Below are 23,354 nucleotides of genomic sequence, written 5' to 3'. Positions count from 1 at the left end.
GCAGAGACTGGGGTCCTCCACGCCATTTGGAGCGAACAGATACAGGAGCTCGGGGCCCCTGACATCAGCAAGGCTTTTGCAGACTGGGACGGCGGGCATGCCGTTCCCGGGGAAGCCACAGGGTCTGGTCCTGGTGGTGACAGGCACGGACACTCAACCCTCTCAGAAACGCCCCCGCCGCAGCCCGGCAGCCCCAGCGCGACGGCAGCCCCAGCGAGAGCTCCGCAGACTGTCCTCGCCGAGGGGAGCGATGTCTCGAAGCACTGCTCCAGCCAGAGGGCGGCCGCGGTGCTGCCGGTACCGCACACGCAGCAGAAAGGACCAGTCGTCAGCGCTCTCCTTCTAGACAATCGACTTCCATTTATTTTCACATCTGCGGCTGAACCAGAGGTTCATCTCGTGGCGACAACGGAACACCTAGGGAGCAAAGGGTGAATCTGGTCCTGCAGTCAACGCTGGGCTCCACTCTGATCGACGGCACAGCACCGACCCTTCGCCCAGAGGGCGCACGGACGAGCTCGCCCTGGCGTTCCCTCTTTCCTCCCGCGCCTGCTCCTGACCACCCACCCACAGGTGCTCGTCTAACTGCTGGGGTACCCGTGCGGCTGCTCTCGGGAGCCCTTGACGGACCCCACTTCTCCGCACACGGAAACCTTTCTGTTGGGCTTTCTCTTCCCACCGATCCATTTCCCTTATCCGTTCTGGAATCCCGGGCAAACGAACTCTCTAACTTGGAGCTGGCCTGGAGTTCCAGCCGGTGGAGGGAGAGAAGACCAGAATGCACCACAGCCGAACTCCTGGCCTGCGCCCGGGCCAAGGCCAGGCCCACGCCGACCTCCCCCTTTCTGACGTGGCCCTGCCCTCTCCCTTTCACTCAGCTTCACGGCTCTGGCTTCACTGGTACGGGAACCGTGTTCGCTTCTTGTGGGACTGCGGGACCCTGCTGACGGCAGCCCCTCGCGGGAGGGCTTGTGGGAACTACCTCTAGCACTTTAACCCCCGGGTCTCTGTCACTGGGAAACTCGGCGTCTTCAGTAAACCGCTCATCGCCCAAGCCACCTAGTCCAGCGTCACACCTAGAAGCCCCTCTGGTGCATACCCTGGCAAACGCTCCAACCCCTTCAGAAAGGGAACGCACCATCCAAAGGTAGTGCTTTGATTCTTCCACCTTTTCTTGAGGGAGGCCCAGCTGCAAACCCAGCTGGACCCCGCTCAGGTTCCCAGTGGGTCACCGTGCAACTAGAACTCCCAGAACCCCCAATTTTCTCAGAGCACGAGTCCAGGTCCCCGCTAGAAAGCCCCCGACACGCCAGCATTCTGTTCCTCCTCTGTCTTGGTCTGTTCTACACCCTTGGCTTTCTCCACCACCTTCAGACTCCAGGTTACGGTCTCACACACACTGCTGAGGTCTCTCTCCCGTGGTCCCTGGCGTTGTGGGTGGCACAGGGCAGACGTTGTAAGTGCGATCGTCCTGCAGAACGGCACGTTCAGGCAGAGCCTTCCCAGGAGCAAAGCTAGCTGGGTAAGTGCTTTTTCCCAGGGTGGTTATATACAACCAAGCGGGGTCAAGGGTGAGCTAGGTGATAAGGAAAACACGGGTCCTTCCCTCGCCATTTCGTCAACTAAGTGTCCTACCTGCTCCCGGACCTTGTTTGGAGGCAGCTCAGATGGACTCAGGGGGAACAGGAGTGTGGGCAGTACACAGCCCACCTGCCTAGGACTTAGCACCGCTGCACTCTCTGTCTTCCACCCCAGGCTCAAAGCGAGAATAAAACAACCCAAACTGATTTCAGTCAAGTTTCAGCAGGAATGTGTCTGCTTTGATTCTGCTGCTTATTTGGTGTTGCCTGGGTAGAAGCCAGAGGCAAAGATAGGATTTTGGCAGGAGGAGGAATGTATCACAAGATTTAAAAAAAATTTCCTTAGAAACTCACTTTTTCCCTTTCACCAGCCTCATTTTGCAGACAAAAATCTGAGATCTATAAAAGGAAAGAAAGGGACTTACACCCAATTGCCAAGCTACTTTGGTGCAGGAAAGACTCAAATGCTCCCAGGTGGCTGAATGACCGCGACAAAAGGACACACGGCAGCCAAGGTCCCTACAAGCATGATCAGCAGGTGGAGGCCGTCCCTGCCTGTGGCCTGGCTCTCGGTGACCTGCCCCTGCCGGCGCGGGAACGGCCAGACGGGCGAGCCCACTCCGGGGGCTCGAGAAAGCTGCGCACCGCGATAGCACCTCACTGCCGGGGAGCGGGAGCTGGGCGTCCACAGGCACTCTCTGAAACTCCTAACACTTCTGGAAAGTGCTGTAGCCTTTTCTGCTGAGGACTCTCAAGAACATCAGACACCAGAAATGGAAAAGTCATCTACTGACTTATAAATAATAAAGAATTTGAAATAAATGACTCGAAGAAATGTGTCAGGCACAGCTGTTAGGCTGTGCTGCCATTTCTCTGGGACCTCTAGCTTTTGAAGCTGGGGTGGAGAACCCCGCTCCCAGCTTCCTAGCCGGGGCCTGGGCAGAGGTCTCCAGCAGCGTACATGCCAGCAAGGCTGAAGGCTGCAAATCAAGCTGGTGAAAAGTTAAGGGCTGTTCTCCTTAAGAAGCTTTCAAATTTCTTACTCACCCAACGTTTAACATAATGTACTTAAAGGAATTAGCCTAGGAAACCTAGGGAGACTATACTGAGCTGTCATCTGGGGAGAGGCGTCCATGAGCACGAGTGGACGTCAGCTGGCGTCGGGAGGAGCAGGAGCACGCACTGAGGCTTGACCGATCTCTCGTGACAACGGTCTCGCATCGGGAAATGAACGAAGGGCTCAGTGACACTCGCTCTGCCCCGGGCGGGCTTCCAGCTCTGGTGGCCGTCCCACGCACCCGCCTCCACCCACAGCCGCCACGGTTCCCTATCCACTGCCCCGCGACGACCGACCAGAGGCCAAACCTTGCTTTCCTATCTCCCTGCAACGTCTGCTTAGGTCGCATTTTTGAAAAGATGGGGGTGCCGGACTCCTTTCCGGGCCTTTCTGGGTTTCAGAGTGTGGTGTTCTTGCAATGCTATGAAGTTCCCAAACTCAGGCATGTCTCTAGTCAAGTGCGTAGGACCCCAAGCGCACCAATGTGCCAACAGCGATTACTGCGGGGCCCTTGGGTGAGCACGGACAACCAGGAAGGGAGGGAGGTTCACAAAACCCCCCCTCCGCTCCCCTCCCCGTACCACTGACTGGCCTCCAGGCCTTCAGTGTTAACGCCCAGGCCAGAGGTTTCCAGCCCAGTTAGGAGGGGACCTGGAGGGTCAGGCGGCTGTCCGGATGGGTCACTCTCGCCCCCACAGCCTCCACTGTGGCCCGAACGCAGGTGGTCCTTGAGGGTCTGTTTGTAGCGGAAGCTCCTGCCGCAGTAGGCGCAGGGGTAGGGCCGCTCGCCCGTGTGGATGCGCTGGTGCTTCATGAGGTGGTGCTTGCGGATGAAGCTCTTGCCGCAGTGCGCGCAGCTGAAGGGCCGCTCGCCCGTGTGCAGCCGCCGGTGGTTCAGCAGGTGCTCCTTGCGCATAAAGCTCTTACTGCAGTCAGTGCACGGGTACGGGCGCTCGCCCGTGTGGATCATCTGGTGGCGAATCAGGGCCGAGTGGCCATTGAAGTCGATGCCACACTGGGGACAGGAGAAAGGCCGCTCCTGCGCGTGCCCGCGCTGGTGCAGCAGGAGGCTGATCTTTAGGCTGAAGCTCCGGCCGCACTGCGTGCAGCGGAAGGGCCTCTCGCTGGCGTGAGCCCGGCGGTGGCTGGTGAGGCGGGCCTGGTCTACAAAGCGCTTTGGGCAATCAGGGCAGGAGAAGGGGCGCTCGGCGCTGTTGTGGACCCGGAGGTGGTAGGTGAGTCTGGAGGGGTGAGTGAAAGTCCTGGCGCAGTGCGGGCAGGTGGGGGGCGCCTCGCCGGCGTGGGCCTGGGGGTTGCTGCCGAGCTCGGCTGGCTGCGGAAAGTGCTTGGGACACTGGGCACAGGACAAGGGGTGCTCGCCAGCGTGGCTACACTGGTGGGTCAGCATCATGTCCTGGCTGAGGCTCTTGCCACAGTGGTGGCAAGAGAACGCCTGCTCCTCGGCTGGCGGCAGCAGGGGGTAGCTGCCCAGCTGCGTGAAGGTCACTTGGCCCTCAGAGGCTTCCGCCAGGTCAGTGGCCGGGCGCCCAAAAGGTGTCATGGACGTAGACTGCTGGCTTTTGAAAGTCACATCTGAAAAAGTATCCTTTGCTGCCACTGCTGGTGGAGAAGGGAAGGGGACTGGAATCTCCGGGCACAAGGAGGCCCTGGTAAGGCCTTCGGCTTTGATGACGAGCTGTTCATCTGAAAGAAAGGACTCAGAGTCATGCCCACCAGCGCAGGTCTCGCAGCCACTGGGTGGCCCTCCCGAGCTCTCACAGTCTGCCCGGAGCTCTCGGTTTGCTCCCCTACGTACGTACGTACCTAACTCCGTGGAGGGCGGAGCAAATCGTCACACCGCCCACAGACCCTGCGGCAAATCACCTGAACCCCCTCAATGCCCCCGGCTGGGAAAAGGAACCACCTTCGCACCAGGCTTCTCAGCACTGCTCTCATCACGTCCCTCCTCCGCTCACCGGCCTCGGGAGGGACCGCGGCCTACCGTGACCGTGACCGGGTCCACAGTCACGGATTAGTCTACTCCTGCTGCCCCTCTTTGCTCTGCCAGGCCCACCCTCCGTGATCGCTGGCTCTCCCACGGGCCCTGGAAGTGAAGTGCGCAGTTCTGCCCCGCGCCTCTGCTCATCCTGTCTTCCTTTTGTACAACGCCTCCCTCTCTTCCACCTCGCACCCAGCCCCAGCGTACCAGCCTTCCAGGGCCCAGCTCGGGCTCCACATCCTTCCCTAGGCCTTATCTAAGAACGTAAACTGAAGCCGGTGCGTGTTCTGCAAACATCTCATTTCCTGTGTACAGGTCATCTGTCCCCCTCGCCCTGCACACTTCACAACAGGCGGGCCCAGTGTTGATGTGCGTGTCCCTGGGATAAGTACCTTGGAGCGCAGAAACGGTCTCATTTATCTCCTAGAGTCTAAAAGAACCCGAGGCATGGGGGACACTGGAAATCAGGTTGCATGGAGTTATGTAAACAATCGGGTCCCTTCTGACCTCGAGGTTCTCTTTTAGGATTCAGATGGCAAAGCAGGGAGGGCGCTCAGCGCGGCAGAAGGAACGGGCGTGTTTCGTTTCCCGTCACCGCTCCTGCCGAGGGCCAGCCCCGCGCCGACACTCCCGCCTGCGCCTCCCACTGACATTTTCGTCTCCGCCGCCTGCCTGCCTGCCTGCCCGCCTGCCTGCCCTGCCCCCCCTTGTTCTGTCCTTTCCCCGTGATATTTAAATGTTCTCCTGTCTTCTCCACCCTATTTTTGGTCTATCTGTATGTACTTATTTTTCTTCCTCTGACAATGCTGATTTGTCTTCATACTTAAAAGTGCCTTCTCACTTTAAATTTCTTTGTTTGATTTGGGTTTCATCTCTAACTCACTCGGGCAGGTCCTTTCCTGCCCTTCTCCCAGTGTTCTCCCACCCCTCGCCTCCACAGATCACGTCGCCCGCCGTGTCTCCCGGCAGCCCCGGCACACGCTGGACCGGCCGCAAAGGCCTCTGACTGCGTACTCACCGGCGTAGGGACCCTTGTACACATCACTCTGCTTGGACTCCGGGGGGGCCCCGACCTGGGGCTCTTCCTCTTGTTTAATCCAAGACAGAATATCTGATGTTGAGATGCCAGGCTCTGTTTGTGGGGGAAAAGAAAACAGCCTTCAGAGACTTGAATCAGAAAGTGAAAATAACCACGGTGGTTTGTTGCACACTATGTTTTGCCCACATTTAACGCTAACCAACGAGAACAACAAAACTGAACCGGCCTTTAAAAAAATGCATACAACACCTAGAGACCCGGTTCGAAATGAAGGCAAATTTATTTATTTTTACAGGAGGTACATAGTACTCAGCTTGATTTACTACTTTCAGTGAGCCTATCTCAAAACAAATCAATTTTTATTTTGGAGATGACACCCTGAAATAATCTAAAATCAATAGTACTTTTCACTTCATTAGCACAATTATTTTTAAAATCCTTTCATTGTTTTGTCTTGCAGCTTTTTAATGAAATAATGGAAACAGGAATATTCTCTCCGTTTAAGTCGAGGGCCCACAGGTGTTAAATGCACAGGGAGACTTTACGGTGAAAGAGCACATTTTCAAATGTTTACTTTAAAATACAGCACAAAAAAAGAAACACTATTGACCAAAATTTTTTCTTCTTAAATGTTAATTAAAAACCAAATACACTTCCGGAATTAGAAAGTTGGATCAGTTTAAATACAGACCTGACTCCTCAGAAAGGTTACTTTTCAGATTCCCAATTCTAGGCTTTTCCTAAGAGATCGTAGTACCTTTGCTTATTAAATGACACAGGTCCTTGTTTCCTGAGGGGGGCGGTGTGCGGGGGTGAGGAGAGAACTGTATCTGTAAGTCCCTCAGGCCTTATGGATGCTCCCAGAAAGGAGGAAAGAGCAGCCTCCAAAGGCTTCACACACACCACGCCTCCCTCGGTCAGTGCCGAAGCAGCTGTGCCTGCCATCCCAGCCGAGGCCCACAGAACCTTTTTTGGCCTAAAAGGACAAGCTGGCAAGCTGACAGGGTCCAGAGAGTAACTTCATGCTCTCTCTATTGTTTCCCAGAAAAGCCTTGTAAGCAGGTCATGGCTTTACTGCTGGCCAGTGAGAACTCACTGGTCTTGCCGAAGCCTTTAACGCTGGCAGAGGCCCCTGAGACGTGAAGGTACGCCCAAGGCCGGTGAGAGGCTGGACAGGGCTACGGCCCCAAGGACTGTCGGTCACGTGGAGAGACCGGAGGGACAGATGTCAGCGCACGTGGCAGGCTGCCTCTTCAACCTCCTACTCTGAGTTATAAGGCTAAAATCTGTGAAACATACTCCGACTTCATCTTTCCTTTTTCTTCCAGATTAAAAAAAAAATTTTAAACACTCACCCAAGAATACATTCACTGATTTTAGTTAGACAGAGAGGAAGGGGGAGAGAGAGAAACATCGTCCTCAGGTGTCCCCTGCCCACACCTGCCTGGGGCAAACCTGCAACCTTTCAGAGCGCAGGACGGCGCTCCAGGCAGTGGGGCCGCCCGGCCAGGGCCCAATTCTCGACAAACACAGGCACAGAGAGAGACGCGGGAGGGCCACGGGCAGCGATAAGGAAGACGATCTTTAACAGACATATGGAGGATGAACTTCCTATTATTCATCAACAATATGAGACTTTTAAATGCTTCACTGCTTCTCCGCATCCGTTTTCTGAGTGACAGGTTAGTGCCCTCGAAACCTCGGTGAGTCCAGTGGTCTGACTCTTCTTGGCTCAGCATTATGGGTTCCTATGATGTTATACATCTGATGAGTTACAATCCACTGCAGTCATTATTCTTTTTAAGGCTCCAACTGTCCCCTCTCTGGCCAGCAGGTGCCCCTCAGGTCCGCTCTGCGTCATTTCACATCGTGGAGCACCCGGTTTCTGCATTTCTGGTGCAGCGCGCCACCCCAGGCTCGCCTTGGATGCTCCCTGCTCCGGGCACACGGTCAACGATCTCCAAGAAATGGGATTTGGAGACCACAGTCAGGGCGACAAGGATGCTAACTGGTACCGGGCTGTCACTGCTTCAATGGACAGAGCTATAAAGCACACGCCTTTTAGGAAAAGGAAAGTGTTACGAGTTTACACTCATATTTAAGGTTACAGGCTTTTAATGAAATCCTTTGATTTAGCACTTGTATCTTTTCTGTATTACCCTGAAAATGTTTGGTTTTGAATGACATTAACATGATCTCTGCTTTTCTGAATATATGTTTCAAAACAATGCCAGTATCATTAACAAAAACATGAACCCAATGTAAATTGAGTGGTACTTTGCTGGTACTTTTGGTCTTTAGGATATATTCCTTCAGGGATATATCGTTAAAATACTATGTTTTAATGTTATTTGGAAGAAATTTGTACTCTATGCATTTGTATCTGTCACCAGCATGATATAGTTTATTTGTTTTGGCATGTTTGATTTAAAAGAAAAATTTTTTTAATAAGAGTTTATCTAGAAAGTGACAGAGGTGGTAGCAGTGGGCCGGCTGGGCTGTGCAGGCGCAGCAAACAAGTTGCAGAAGCAAGAGAAGGGCCCTCGGGCTCAGGAGACAGAAAAGCAAAGGTGCCGTGCCTGGGGGCGAGGAGAGGGGGGAGGGAAAGACTCGGGCATGCTCCTGAGAGGGAGAGCGAACCCGCAAAAGTTTTATATTAAATATTTACAAGATTCCAAAATCAAAACTGTAAAATACAGTACGTTCAGAAGGTCTAGCTTCCAAGCTGTTCTTACTGGTTGTGTTTTAATTTTCCATCGTTTCTTTGTGAAACTGTAAGCCAGTATGCACGCACCTTGATAATTCCCCTCTGCATCCATGACGCTACACAAACTGTGCTGCGCCTTGACTGCCACTTGCAGTATATCCTGGACATGCCCAGAGCAGCCAACAGGGACCCTTCTCCCTCCTTGTCATAGCTGTTCGGTGTAGCTGATCCACTGTTTACCCAGGAATTCCCTACTGATGGGCACTTGAATTCTTTCCAACCTTTTGTTACAATATCAGCCAGCAGCCAGCCATAAAAGCCACGCAGGGCTGAAAAAGAGCAAGCCAGTTCTCCAGAAGTGCGCGTGGCTGTCGTTACCCAGCTCACTGACTAAGTGTGTCTTCACTGAACTTGGGAAACCCTAGGACGCTAACCATTCGTTTTGAATACTGATGCTAAAAGTTCCTCCGGTTGCATAACTAACTAGATCAGTACAACCAAGCTAATATTTTTATTGTACTGAACAACTGGGTCTTAACCCTACAGTCACAGAATGCATAGAATACAGTTACATCCGCCGAGCTTTGGTGGGCGTGTGTGACCTGGGGACCTTTCAGAAGTGAAGGAGCAGGACGGCGTGAACATTGAGATGGCCTGACGTGGACGCCTGCGTGGTGACGGCATGGCAGCTGCTGGCCAGGTCGCCACCATGGCCCTTGGAGCAGCACACTCCTCAGAGGCCTGAGGAATCCCGCCAGTGCATACTTAAGAGACACAAGTGAACGTACGTCATTGGTTTATGCAAACTGTGGGCTCTGGAGGAAGCCAGATAATCGAGAAAAACCGAATACTGACCAGGTGAGAGAGTCGATAAACGCTGAGGTTTTAGGTTTGAGAGGCAGTTAAAAATAGGAAGTCTGATCACAGGAAAATATAAGATTATAACATCTACACTGGTTGAATATAATTTTAACTATGAGGAAGTCTGACTTCTCAAGCAGATGATAAAAACATTTGACACATGAAACTACCATTGGTAAAAATATAAAACCTTTTTTTTGAAATTTTCTGTGAAACAGGTGTGGGGCTATAACATAGTTGAGTGAATATGTTAAGTATTTGTGCAATAATTAAAAACCTCTAATCATTTCCAGGACGATTTGTGCTCTCAAATAGGATAAACTAAAATAAAAGGATTATATTGGATGTGACTTAACCGCTGGTTTTGTTTGTCAAAAGGAGGTCTTGCTGGCCCAGCGTGAACAGCGATAAACATGGGACAATGGTGATGATGCACACGAAGTAAAAATCATCCAAGGAGTCTCCCCAGCTCACCTCGGACAGAGACAGAAGGAATAGAAAAAGATATTTCATGAAAATGGAAGCAAACAAACAAACAAACAAACAAAGCAGGGGTAGCAACACCTGCACCAGACAAAACAGACTTTAAAGCAAAGGCCACATAACAAGAGACAAAGGAGGACCCAGCAGTTCCATCTTTGGGTATTTACCCAAAGAAATCCAAAACAGTAAATCTGAAAGACGCAGGGAGCTGTATGTTTGCCGCAGCATTATTTACAACAGCCAAGGTATGGAAGCAGCTCAAGTGTCCTTCCATAGATCAAGAAAAAGTGGTGGTTGCCCTGGCCGGTGTGGCTCCGTTGGTTGGAGCGTCATCCCCAACACAAAAGATTAGGGGTTCGACTCCCAGTCAGGGCACGTAGAGGTTGTAGGTTCAATCCCTGGTCGGGGTGTGTATGGGAGGCAACCAACTGATGTTTCTCTCTCTTTCTTTCTCTCTCATCTCCCTTCCTCTCTTCCTAAAAGCAATGAAAAAATGTCCACGGGTGAGGATTAAAAAAAAAGTATATACTATCAGTGACCAAAGAATAACCACACATACAGGTGGTCTGCAGTTTGGCCCTAGTCAGAGTTAAAGAATAATCTCAGGAAATTTCAAGTTTATATTTTTCTGTATTCTCCCATTCACTACTTACTATTCTATTCTCTAGTAATTGTATTCAATTTGATCCCAGACAGCAGGCATCAATGACTATTCTGAAGGAGGATATAATAGTTTCTCTTTCCCTTTATCAGATGCAGATGATGGAGAGGAAGCATAAAATTAATTCTATTCCACCTATATATTTTTATTTAATAATAATGCGCAGTTCTTCTGAAAGCCCTAAAATGTAATACAATAAGAAATTCTGGGTTTTACAAGGACAATGGATAAAATCTGACATGTATTTTAGAAAATCAAGCATATCAATATTCTAATATAAACACACTGGCCTAACAACACATTTCACGGTGTATTAAAATTGATTAAAAGATGATGTTAGAGAAGTTGCTTGCTTGCTTGAAAATCAGAAAATTTGATTAGCTTTTTCTAATGACTTAAATGGTTCAAGTGGACAATCACCTATCAAAAAGACATTTTATTAGTTCTGTCACTAAAGTCACCTAAAACCAGCATCCTCCACACAGGTTTCATGCGAAAGGACTGGTTATGCACCTTAATGGCGGACCGTTTAATTAAAAAACATTATTGACTGATTTTAGAATGAGAAAAGGAGAGGGAGAGAAACGTCCATCTGTTGCTCCACTCACTGATGCATTCATGGGCTGACCCTTGTTTGTGCCCTGACTGGGGATCGAACCTGCAACCTTGGTGCTTTGGGACGCCGCTCCAACGAACTGACCTACCTGGCCAGGGTGAGCCAGGACTTTTGTAATGTGCAAGGAGAACAGAAACCCACACAGGCCTGTTGTCAGAAAGGCCTGCTCGCAAGGCTGGCCCCTGGCTGGCACGCTGCCGTCTGCGCTGATAGAGAGCCTCCCTGACAGTTAAGAGTGCCTCGGTGGGCCTCTGCTGTCCAGTGCTGTCCAGTGCGGTTTGCGCCAAGCAGCCGCTGCTCTCCTTCTGGGAGCCGGGACTTGGGGCACGTGCTGGGCGGAGGGGGCCCACGAGACCGGCCCCCAGGAAAACCTTGGGTGCCGAGTCCCCAATCAGCTTCACTGGGAGATAACACCCTGCGAGTGTTGTCACAGCTCTGCTGGAGGAATTAAGCGTGTCCTGGACGGAGACGGGGACTCTTCAGACTCCTCCGTTTCCGCCAGACCTTGCCCGCTGCTTTTTATCTTTGCCGCTTGCTTTGTATCCTTTCGCTGCAGTAAATCTGAGCCGCGGGCGTGGCTACACGCTGGGCCCCAGGCGTCCTCCTCGTGGACTACCGGATCGGAAGGCGGTCTTGGAGCCCCAAATACAGCCCGGAACTTTTTTTTTTTTTAAAGAAAACAAGCACTGAGGCAGTACTTGGAAGGACCCAGGAGACAACCTGAAGTCCTCTCACTTGCCAAGTTGACAGTTTGAACACCACAAAGAAAATAACTGACTTAATAAAAATAACTCTTGGATATATAGTTAAACATAAAAGGGGAGAATACAAAGGATTCTTTTTTTTTTTTTGAAGATTTTATTTATAGAGAGAGGGGAAAGGAGAAAGAGAGGGATAGAAGCACCAGGGTTAAAGGGTTCTACAGACAGACACACGGAGGGTCTTTTTCAATGCTGTGCACTGACGGGTCTAAGCGAGGGCATCCAGCCTGTGGCCCACAGGCGGCATGCATCCCAGGGTGGCTATGAACGTGGCCCGACACAAAATTGTTCATTTACTTAAAATGTTATGACTTTTTTGTGTGTGATTCTGTGTTGCAACGTATTTAATATGTAGCCCAAGACAACTCTTCTTCTTCCAGCGTGGCCCGTGGACGCCCTGGAAGTCCTGTGCCTCCTGCCCTCAGGTTCTGGGGAGTCCCTAGGTGGTTAATCGCTAATGACAGCTACGACTGTGCAGATCAGACCACAGTACTAGGTGACTCCAGAGCTTACTGTACGTAATTTTAAGTAAAAATGAAGTACTGTCTACAGGCTGGCTGCCCACAAGTTGACAAGATGGAAGGTAAACGAATCTCTCGTACATCATTACAAAACCAAATTACTTACATCTTCTCCATTCGTCCCCAAGGAGAAACAACACACTGATTTTTGCTCGCTGAGGGTTATGTCGGGTGGCTAACAGGAGCAGACTAAAGAGTTCCTTCCAATAACGAACCTTTCTGGCTAAGTCACCCACCTTTATCTGTGATGTAAGTTTAGGCTCATTACATATATCCATGACGTTGATATTAATCAAATGCAATCTGTTACGTTGCAGAAATACTGTCACCCACACAGCCCTAAAAATAACGTGTAGCAGGTATGTGCTTACCTCAGAGAGAACAGTCACTTAGGATTTGGGCATTTCAGTGGACGGGAAATTTACCTCAAGAGAAAAAACACTGGACGCTGGGTTGGTGCCCTTCACGCTGAACGCTCGGGGGGACGCACTGGTGTGTGCGCTGACTGTGAAATACAGGGTGGGCGGGACGGCGGGCCGATGGGTGGAGAGGGGGCGCAGAGGTGGGTGAACGAGTGAAATGTCAGTGGTAGAATCTAGGTGACAGGTATTTAGGTGTTCACTATAAAACTACTTCGACTTTTCTGATGTTTGAAAATTTTTGTAATAAAATGTTACGGAAAAAAATAACAGCGTATGGGATACTTGTTTTCGTTGTGGAAAAGTTCCAGGCTACGTTTGGGGTCCCAAGACCACCCTCCGGTTCAGTAACCCACTAGCTAAGAGAAGCGCATCTGGTAGAGACACCTGCAGGGTGAGCCTTCTGTCCAGCAAAGAGCAAAAACGGCGTGAGAGTTTTCTGCAGCACAGGGGGGACTTGAGGAAAAAACACAACTCGACGTTGGCTAGCAGTCTTTCCCACACAGGACCAAGCAGCTGCCAGCCGAAAACAATGGGGAGGGTTACTTAACGACAGCTGGCTCCCACACTGGGCGACACCTGCTTTGGGGCCCCCGGGTTAGGAGCGTCTCCGAGGGACCACGCAGAGATGGCCCCAGCCCCTCCGGCACTTCTCTGCGGCCAGGTGCACAGTCCCGGAAGCCACGTCCCTCCACAGGAACAGCACTGCTCGCCCTGCCATCTACGGACGTGTCTGTTTTACTAAATAACAAGGGCTCACGACCTCTGTCGTGGAATGCAATCAGTAGCCCTCGGCCGTGTGGTACTGATGGGTGAAGGCACGGACAAGGTGACCTCTCCGCTCGCCCTGCTACCGACCTGGCCAGTCTGGCTGCCGCAGCACGGAGAGGCTCGGGGAGCCCCCAGCCCTGCTTCCTTGTGCTGGGCCGTCACCTCCGACCAGGAAAGGCAGAGCGGCGAACCTCTGCTCCCGCCTACCTTCGCTGGGGTCCGTGGGAATGGTGCTTTCCTCTGGCCCCGCCTGGTCCTCTGTATTATGCTCTCCTTCTGGCTGAATCTGAGATAAGACATCAGGTTGATTCATGGCATAATCTAGGAGGAAGGAGGGACAGGGGTATGACAAAAGAGATAAATGAGAATGATAACGAATTGCCATCGAGGCTGAGCCGAAGGCTCTGCGGTCCCCAGTCCAAGGGGATCTCTTTTAGACTCGGAATCACTTCCCCCCACCCATCCTGCGCCTCCCACTGCGGACGGTGTCCGTCAGAAAGGCCGGGAAGGGGAGAGGCAACGGTGGGAGCTGCACCGTGCTGCTGGAGCGCGTCCCGCCTGCCTCTCTCACTGAGCAGGGGCGACAGTGTGTCCCGAGGGGAGGGGTGGAGGCCGTCTCCAAGTGAAGGGCACCCACGGATCCCACTGCAGCTGGCACATCCGTAACCCTGAACTTCTTCTCCGTCCTGACTGGCTCGAGGAGAAGCCACACTTCCCAGTTAGCAAGGGTGAACTGGAAATCTCTGGCCTGGAGCCAGACTCTGAGGCGTGCGAGGACCGCACGAAAGCAAGGACCACCGGGGGAAAAGGGACTCTTCTGCGCTCTCCGCGGGCTGCTGTGGCCTCACTCACTCACAAGGTGCCCACTCAGCCTCACCCATGGAGATGAGAGACTCGTAGTTGCCCTTCATGATGTTCTTGTAAAGTTCCTTTTGCCATTCTTCCAACTTCTCCCACTCAGGAGTGGAAAAGTAGATGGAGATATCATCGAATGTCACAGGCACCTGAAATCACAATGACATCGGGGTCAGTCTCTGCCACCGCAACTCAGCCACTCAGTAATCTGTACTAAGTGCTGTCTGGCTGTAAGAAACTAAGTGAGCTGCTGATGGGATACAGGAAAAACTGGAGACCCAGATCCAGCCTCCAAGAGCTGACCACGTTTCCAGGAGAAAGGCGGCGCGTTTCAGGCTGCGGTCACAGAGACAGGAGCAAATGGGCGGCATGTTTCATCCACACCACACAGCAGATTCTGAACATCCACCACATACAAGGTTTATCCTAAGCACCACTGTTATACAAATAAACTCTCTGTCCAAAAGGAGCCCGCGGCTGTATTCAAACTAATGACATGGAGGAGAAATTCTGGAACCTGGGCTGTGGTGAGTCTAGAAGAGATAGGACTTTGGCTGGCCCTAAGGGACAGGCAGGTTACAAACAGGCTAGAACCATAAATTGCCCATTTTTACAACTTGCTCAGCACCTAAAATTAGTCTCAGGGCAAATATAGATACCCAATAGTTTATTTTTACCTACTCTCACCACACAAAAGGTGTGTGATAACTTACAGCAAACGTACAGACCATAAAATAACAGCAGAAATAAAGGGTCAGGACGGCTTCCAGTTCAAGGAGGTGAACAACGCACACGCACTCCCAGAGTTCCACGGAAATGACCGTCGTGAGATCAGGAGGGACCACCCGCAGCAGCACCAAGGGTGAGGAGGAGACGCCATCTCTAGGATCAGAACTTTTGGGGGGTTCCTCTCACTGGGGCCCATGCTGGGGTCTGAGGTGGAGGAGGCGGCGGCACCTCCCCACGCCAGGCAAGGGCTGCAGCTGGGGGTCCCGGAGAGCCCCAAGCTCCGAGCTGGCGGGCACACTGGGCAGAGGTGCAAGTGGTTCCAAACTGCACCTGAAGGTCTGTCTTTAGAAGAGCGGCCCCCCCAGTGTCCTCATCCGCCCGGCAGAGGAAGGAGCAGCAGCCTCCACCACAAAGCTGAAGCCACAGACCTCATCTGAGAGGAAATCCACCCACCGGCCTGGGGACAGCGGCGCCTCCAGGCACGGGTGACCACCGGGAGTGTGGTCTTACTGGGGGCCCTGCGTGGTCCCTGCACTGCCTATCTGCTCCACACCACGGCTCCTTAAAGAGAAGCCCCCGTGTACGGAGCACCTAAGCCCCAGCGCTCTCCTGCAGAGGGAAGGTCCTCGGGCTAAAGAGACTTGCGCAGTGGGCGAGAAGACATGCTGCTTCCTGTGAGCACCCCGTTAATCAATCGAATCCTCCACTTACATGTGTACGACCAAGGGTTACTCAATGTTAAAAAAAAACAACAACAAAAAACTAACAGCACCAAGACAAACACTACAAACAACCCTAGAGGCAAAAAAAAACCACAATAAACTGGAAATCAGACAAACCACTAACATACAGTCTCAGAGAAAGTCAAATACATATTGCACCCATTAAAAAAATTCCAGCTGCTTTTAAAAAAGAACCAGGAAATATTCTTTTTTTTTTAATTTAGATTTTATTTATTTTTCTTTTTAGAGTGGGAAGGGAGGGAGCTAGAGAGAGAGAGAAACATCAATGTACAGTTGCTGGGGGTTATGGCCTGCAACCCAGGCATGTGCCCTGGCTGGGAATCGAACCTGTGACACTTTGGTTCGCAGCCCGCGCTCAATCCACTGAGGTACGCCAGCCAGGGCGAAATATTCTCTTTTTAATCCTTACCCAAGGATATGTTTATTGATTTATTATTATCTTTTTTTAAGAGAAAGATCAGTTGCCTTCCATACCCACCCCACCTGGGGATCGAACCTGCAACCTCTCTGGTGTACGGGATGATGCGGCACCAACAGAGCCACCTGGCCAGGGCAGAAAATAAATTAAACATGTAATTGTTAAAATAAAAAGTAGAAAGGCTGGAAGGCTGCAAGGTCACGGAACTCTGGTTAAAAAGGTGAAAAAATGTAGGAAAAGTTAAAAGACAACAATCCATCACCTGTCAAACTAGCTCCAAAAGGAAACCAGAAGAAAAGCCAGAGGGACAGAATGTCACAACTACAGATTCGCAGAAGAAAACCCCCCGGAGCTGAGAGGACGCCAGTCCTCTGACGGACAGGCCACGCCAGCTGCCCACAACAGATGCAGAGAGACCCACACCCAGACATTTCCGCAGTAAATGTCAGGAAAACTAGTACGAGAGGAGATAAGAGTTTGTGCAGAGAACACACAGATTTCTCACAAACAAACGAGAACGGGTTCGGTGGTCAGCTTTCCATCGGTGGCACCTGACGATGTGAGACCAAGGGCCGATGCCTTTAGCATTCTGAGAGAGGTGGAATACTACCCAGGCTTAAACAGGAAGGAAATTCTGACGTGCTACAACACAGGTGAACCTGAGATGTGACGTTGGTGAAATAAGCCAGTCCCAAGAGGACAAATATTGGATGATTTGTCTTACATTTATGTAAGAATCATCAAATTCCCAGAGAAACAGAGTAGACTGTGGGTGCCTGGGGCGGGAGGGGAGGAGAGGGGGAGAGTGTTTGGGGGACAGAGCTCCAGTTTGGGAGCTCTGGGCACGGGTGGTGGCGGTGGCCACACCACGTGACCGCACTGCCTGGCTCTGAACTGCGCACTTAAACGTGGTGAGAACGGTCACTGTCACGGATGGCTTCCCACCATTTAAAAAATTAAAATAAAGAAAAAATTTGGAGGGAAAATTATTTGGCACTTGGAATTCAAAAGTAGGGGCAGAATAAGAGTATTTTCAACAAAGTAAGGACACATAACTTTACTTCCCATATACAGATCTAGCGAATCTTCAATATATGTGATTTCATTAAGGAATCTTTAAGAGAAATCACAATAGTACTCTATACAGGATTTTAGAGTTTAAGACGGACAGTTTAAGTGTTACCCATTTACCCAGGGAAGACAATAAGTAACTTTAACTTACCTTTTCTGTTATTGTTACAGCAAACGCTAAGTAAATTATCCTAAGCAAAGATAAACCACTCGGGGGAAGGGTCCCCACCGGACACGGACTCAGAGACCCCTCCCAGGGAGCTCCCTGGGCTCAGCACCGGGGTCAGTGACCCTCACTCTCCCCGCAGCCCTGTCCCCACCGCGGCCCTGGGACAGCTCTGGTCAAAGTCGCCAGCGAGGCCTGCGTTGCCCAGTCACATTCACCACGCTCATCTCTCCAGACCTCCCAGCAGCAAACACAATCCAAACCAACGCTCTCCTTGAAACACCTTTTCCCCTCATCCCCGGGACCGCACACACCTCCCTGTTTGGTTTCTTGTCCGCCGCACGGCCACCCCTCCTCCCACCCCCGGAGCTTTTTGCCTTCGGACCCTCTCCCACTCCTCCGCTCTCTCTCCTGCGGACACCCCTCTCTCGCTCACGGCTTACACTGCGACCTGCACATCCACGATGCCCAGACACGCCTCACCTTCGGGCTTCAGAGGCCACTCCACACCTCTCCTGCACGTGCCACGGCATCGCCAACCTGCCGAAGGAAACCTCCCCCACCCCCCCACCCCCAAGAGCGTCCCCACCTCAGGAATCGTCAACACCCCTGCAGCTCCTCAAGCTCAAGGCTAAGAGTCAGTGAACCTAAGAGCATGTTCTCTGGGCTAAATATAACGCCGTTATTTATACTTAGTAACTGTGTGATCTGGGACAGGTTAGGGTTCTATGGAGATAACAGAAACTATGGAGATAACTTATCACACGGTGGACTTAGAAGCATTGTTCTCAGTTCCTCATGCCCTGACTCCCACCAGCAAGGCCTATCACCAGCTCTGCCACCCAAACGTCCCCACGCTGTCCTCTCGTGCCCGTCGCCACTGCTGACACCCTCATCCAAGCCACTCTCATCCCTCCAGCCATTACAGTGGCCTTCCTCGTTTTCGCATTTCTGTTCTTCCCGCCCCGGTCCATTCTCCACCCAGCAGCCAAAGTGGCTCCTTTAAAACACACAGCAGATGCATCTCCTCTGCTCAAACCCCTCCAACTTCTTCCCTTAGCAGTGCTAAGATAAAATCCAAGTTCCTTACCTCGGTCTCCGACGTCCTATGTCAGTGGTTCACAGGCCCAGTCCCACGTCAGAGCCAGCTATGGCGCTTTAAGAATCGTTAGTGCTCAGGCCCCATCCCGGACCCACTGGATCGGAATCTCGAGGGGGTGAAGTTCCCCAAAGTTTAAAGACCCTCCAGGTGACGCCTGTGTGCGGCCAGGGCCGAAAAACGCTGCCCTAGGCGACCCGACCCAGCCCGGCCGTTCTTCCAGCCACGCCCCCCTCCGCTCGCTGCACACCCACCCTGCCAAGGCTACTATCTGCCATAGTCCCGAATGGTGCTTATTTCCCTTCTCTCCGCCCCGGCCAAGCTTGTTGGTGCCTTCGGGACTCCACTCGGTGCTAGCTCCTCTTCCGGCCAGAAGGCCCTCCCTCCCTCTCTGCACAGCCCGGTCCTTCCCGTCAGTCGGCTCAGCCAGAATGTCAGCTCCTCCCTGAGACCCTCTCTGACAGCCAATCTAAATTAAATGCCCGGGGAGCACCTTCCTTTTTATCAGAGCACTTAAGTGTATTCATTTTCTTGTCTGTTCATATTGTCCTCCTTTCCCCACTAAGATGTAAGCTCCAGGGGAATTTACATGAACTGTTCATAGCTGTGCCTTTCAGGATGCAGAGACCAGACGAAACAGTAAGTGCTCAAGAAACCCCTATGGAATAAATGAATAAACAAACAGGCGCGGCTGGGGACCGGCTGCCTCAGGCTGTCTCCCATAGCTAAGAATGATGTGTATTTCCTTCTGTTTTAAAGGCTATTCCCTCCGGGAAGGCTGGGCCCCAGCACTGCAGCCCGCCCCTCCCGTGAATAAGCTGAAGGTGGGGTCTGCGCCGTGAACCTACCGCTCACCCCGCGCCCTCACCCCAACCACTTACTCAACGTCCCTTCCCTTGTCCCCCCGCCACCTTTCTCACCAGCACTGCCAACATATTCAAACTGACTCAGTTAAACGGTATTTAACTTAGTTGCCACATCAAGATCGTGGCAGACAGGTTCGCAAAGGAAAGTGACTTGCGGGTAATGAACAGGAGAAAGCGAAAGAGGGAAAAATCCATCCGCCAGATCACCAACTTCATCTGGAGTTTCCAGTCTGAAGTTTGGCCCCTCAGGTGATCGCTGAACTGAACACGAAGTGCTTCCCCAAACAGACAGACACAACACGACTCCACGGCTCCCTAGACTGTCCCTTACTGAGGACCAGCGGTACCACTTTCCGTCTAGAAGTGAGGTACTACCTTTGGGATATCTCCTTTCATACCCGGGGGCAGCCGCAGGACCCAGAAGTTCCTGTTCCTCAGCAGGTTCTCCAGGTTCTCCAGGCGCCTCTGCAGCAGCCCGTACTCCTGCAGCAGCGTGCCCAGCACGGCCCACTTGCCCTCCAGCTGGTTCCCGAGATCAGCCACTGTCTTTTCACAGCTGGCCAGCTTCTTCTCGGCCGTCCCCGTCCGCCCTTCCAGGTGCAGGAGTCGCCGGCTGTGCACCTCCACCTTTCGCTCTATGGCCTGCACGGCTGCCACTACCGTCCACAGGGAGATGGCTGCGGTCTGCAGGTGCGCCTCGCTCGCCGCTGGGGGCGTGGGCAGAGGAAGGGGCTGCAGGGACGTGAGGCATTCCGAGTCCCATTCCGAAGTCTGTGTGCAGTGGAGAGATGAGACAAGACACTGAGTGTTAGGTGGAGCCTGAATGCAAACTCCAGGGAGATGAGGACTGCTTAACTGGGCATCTGAGATCCACCCAGTACAACACAGCTTTAGTAGTAGTGCCTGCACAAGCCTCGCGGGCACGGGGCTCAGCGGCACCAAGAGCCAGAACCGCTGGTGGGTCAGGGAGGGATCGGGTTAAGACAGTAAGTGAAACTGGATCAAGAACCAGCCGATCGCCCGCAGGCACGGGCTGCTGCTGCTGCTGCACTCTGTCTGTGGGAAAGGCCCGCGGGCCCCAGGACGTCCCCGGTTACACCCCGCTCATGTGCCCCGATAAACCCCGCACTGACTTACGAGAGGGCCCTGCCTACCAAGCACAACCGCACCACCATTCAGTAACAGTGAGGACGCTTTGAAGGCTGGGTCTGGAGGGCTATAAAACAGGAGGCAGAGCAGACCTGTTTATTCTCACACTGTGTCACTCCGCCGGGCGGAACTAGAGTCAGCGTGGAGTTTTCAGGCAAGCAAACTCTGGCCTATATAAGTCACTTTTGACCTAGATCTTTAAAGAAAGTAATAGGCTGTTCCATCACTGCATACACACTGAAACAGTGTATTTAAAAAAACAGAAATTCCTACAACAAATAGGAGGTGAGCCGAGCATTACAAAGACTTCTGACCCTGTGGTTCGCGGCACTCCGGCCACGGCCTCCCACCCGTCCAGCTCGCCCCCCACCTTATTTTCACTTCACCTGCTCTGCGACCCCACTAAGCCCCCGACGGTTCCGTTTGCTGCTGCTTCATCAGCCTGCTCCGAGCGCTGTTCTCCTCCTCAGCGATCCCTTCAGCCACCTTCCACCCTGCTACCTGCCTTGCCCTCTCAGCACCCTCCAGGTGTGAGTCAGTCCAATCGTTCCTCATCCCCTGTTCCTGTGGGCAGGCCAGTGAGTCACCCAACCAGGTGGACTGGCAGCACATACTCCAACGGTCTCTAAGCTGGGCGGGGACTCCCTCTCTTGGTGCACCCAGGCTGCTCCCCCCTCCCAACCCCATCCCTACAGTGCCCACTGCGAACCCCAGGCCCTCTCCTCCAACTAACGTGCGCAAGAGTCATTGGGTTAAAATGCAGGCTTTGATTCGCCAGGGCTGGGAGGGAAACTGAGATTCTGCATCTTTAACCAGCTCCCCAGTGATCCCGCTGCCACTGCCAGCAGGGAGCACGTGTTGAGTCGGGCCACCGCAGGGCCCTCACTCTCAGACGGCACCGGGGAGATGAGAGCACTCAGACCAAAACCCCCTCAACTCTCCCTTCACGCGCCTGCCATCTCAGACTCATTAATCACGTAACCCCTGCTGGCCTTCCTCCCCACAGGAAAAAGTTTCACCCCATTTAAAACCAACCTTTCCACTCACGGTCCCAACGCCAACACCTTCCACATTTTTAGGGGCGCTGCCCCCCCCGCCCCGCCTCTGTTTTAGGGCCAATATTTCAATCCCTCCTGATTCTCCTCCGTGAGACCTCCCTGCACTGTTCGACACGGGAGCCACATGTGACTACTGAGCAGACATGTGCGCACCGACTGACGTGTGCTGTGGGCATGTAATACACACCAGATTTCCAAGACTTAGTGCGGGGGACACACGCAACACTCGGTTAATTTCCTGATTCTGACCACACGCTGGAAATGCTTTCTATACACTGGGTCAAATACAATAGATCAAGATTAATTTCATTTATCCCTTTTCACTTTTTAAGTGTGGCTACCAGAAAATGTCAAGTGAGATCTGTGGTTTCCGTTATATTTCTATTGGCCAGGGCTGGCAGACACGTGCCACTGCCACCGTATACATGCATGCATGCATGCATGAGCACACACGTGTGTCTATGTATGTAAAGCTCGGAAAAGGAAGTCCAGGGCAGAGATTCCGCTCCTCTCTCTTCCCCACCCCACTGCTCCTGCTCCTCTCTTTCCTGCGCTTTTTCCCGTTTTCCAGTCACGCCTCAGCAGCCCCGTCTGGCTCCCCACCCACGGAAACGGCTCTCCTCCGGGTGACCAAAGCCTCTTAGTCGGCAAATCCGAGACCTAACTCGCCAGCCCCACGCCCGTCGTCTAGTCCCTGCGCACGCTGCCTGGGTGTCGTGTGCCCAGACTGGGACGGTCACTTGCAGCCCTAGCAGCTGGCGGAGGGCTTGGCGCCCACAGGCCCGCAGTCAACGCCCCCTGAGTGAATAAACACGCAAAGTAAGCCCACCCAGGGCACTGACGGAGGGCCCCCCTGTGCGTCCGGCACTGCCGCGTGTTGGACCCTGGGGATCCCTGACCCCCCGCAGTCCCTCGATCACGCCTGCCACTGTCACACCGCCTCTGTGGCTGTGCCAGGCTCGGGGGGGCCGCACCGAGGACGATCTCGCGCGCGGAGCTGTTGAACGGTCGATGAAAACGCCACGCCAAGCCCACCACCCCGCGTCCGGCCGGCGCTAAGGGGCTGGCACCCTGCGCTCGTTGGAACCCTCGGATCGGCGGGGGAGCCCGGGGCCTCGCACCGAGGGCGGGGCCTCAGGATGCGGGAGGGGACCAGCTCTTCCACACTCGCCCTGGGCGTCGGGGTCCCAGGCCCCGCACCGGCCGGCGGACCCCGGGGCCGCCGGTGCTCCGCTCGGTTGCAGCCCGGCTCCTGACAGGCCCGGCTTCCCGCCCTCCTCCTCTCCCACCGGCCCGGGGACCACAAGCCGAGACGCCCGGACCCCGCCGGGCACACAGCACCCCGCGCGCGAGCCACCCTTACCGGAGCGGGGGCCGCCTCGGCCATGGTCCTGCGCTGTCCGGCTCGGCCCGCAGTAGTCGCCGCCGCACGGCCCCACACAGGCGGCACCCGCCCGGCCTGCCTTCCGCGTCCCGGCTAGCGTGGCCGCGGGGCCCTGCTGCTGGGGGCGAGAGGACGCGGCAGGGGCAGGGGCAGCGGCAGGGTCGGCCGGCCGGAGGTGGAGCGCGAGTGACGGAGGAGCTCAGCAGCGATCGGACCGCAGCGGCCCCTCAGCTGGCGCTTTGTGGGCACCGAGCGCACGCCAGGCACGGCTGCGGCCTAGACGCGCCGCCCGCCGCCCTCCGCGCAGCGCGCCCCCTGCCGGCCTGGAGGACACTCCCCGT

General features: G+C 53.5%; 1 protein-coding gene across 1 annotated transcript; it reads right to left on the bottom strand.

Annotated features, from left to right (window-relative positions):
• Positions 1 to 340: 340 nt before the first annotated feature.
• ZNF398 (zinc finger protein 398) lies at positions 341 to 23,238 on the bottom strand. The gene is made up of 6 exons (XM_045833919.1): positions 22,993 to 23,238; positions 19,798 to 20,193; positions 14,353 to 14,479; positions 13,683 to 13,796; positions 5,655 to 5,768; positions 341 to 4,341 (listed from the first exon to the last, which is right to left on the bottom strand). Exons 1-6 carry the CDS (start codon positions 23,014 to 23,016, stop codon positions 3,185 to 3,187), a joined length of 1,932 nt encoding a protein of 643 aa, XP_045689875.1. The 5' UTR covers positions 23,017 to 23,238; the 3' UTR covers positions 341 to 3,184.
• Positions 23,239 to 23,354: the final 116 nt, after the last annotated feature.

This window comes from Phyllostomus hastatus, unplaced genomic scaffold (assembly GCF_019186645.2).
Source record: "Phyllostomus hastatus isolate PE091 unplaced genomic scaffold, TTU_PhHast_1.1 phas_contig_1021, whole genome shotgun sequence".
Taxonomy (NCBI): Eukaryota; Metazoa; Chordata; class Mammalia; order Chiroptera; family Phyllostomidae; genus Phyllostomus; species Phyllostomus hastatus.
The sequence above is the reverse complement of the archived record's forward strand: the minus strand, read 5'-3'. Positions and strand labels throughout refer to the sequence as shown.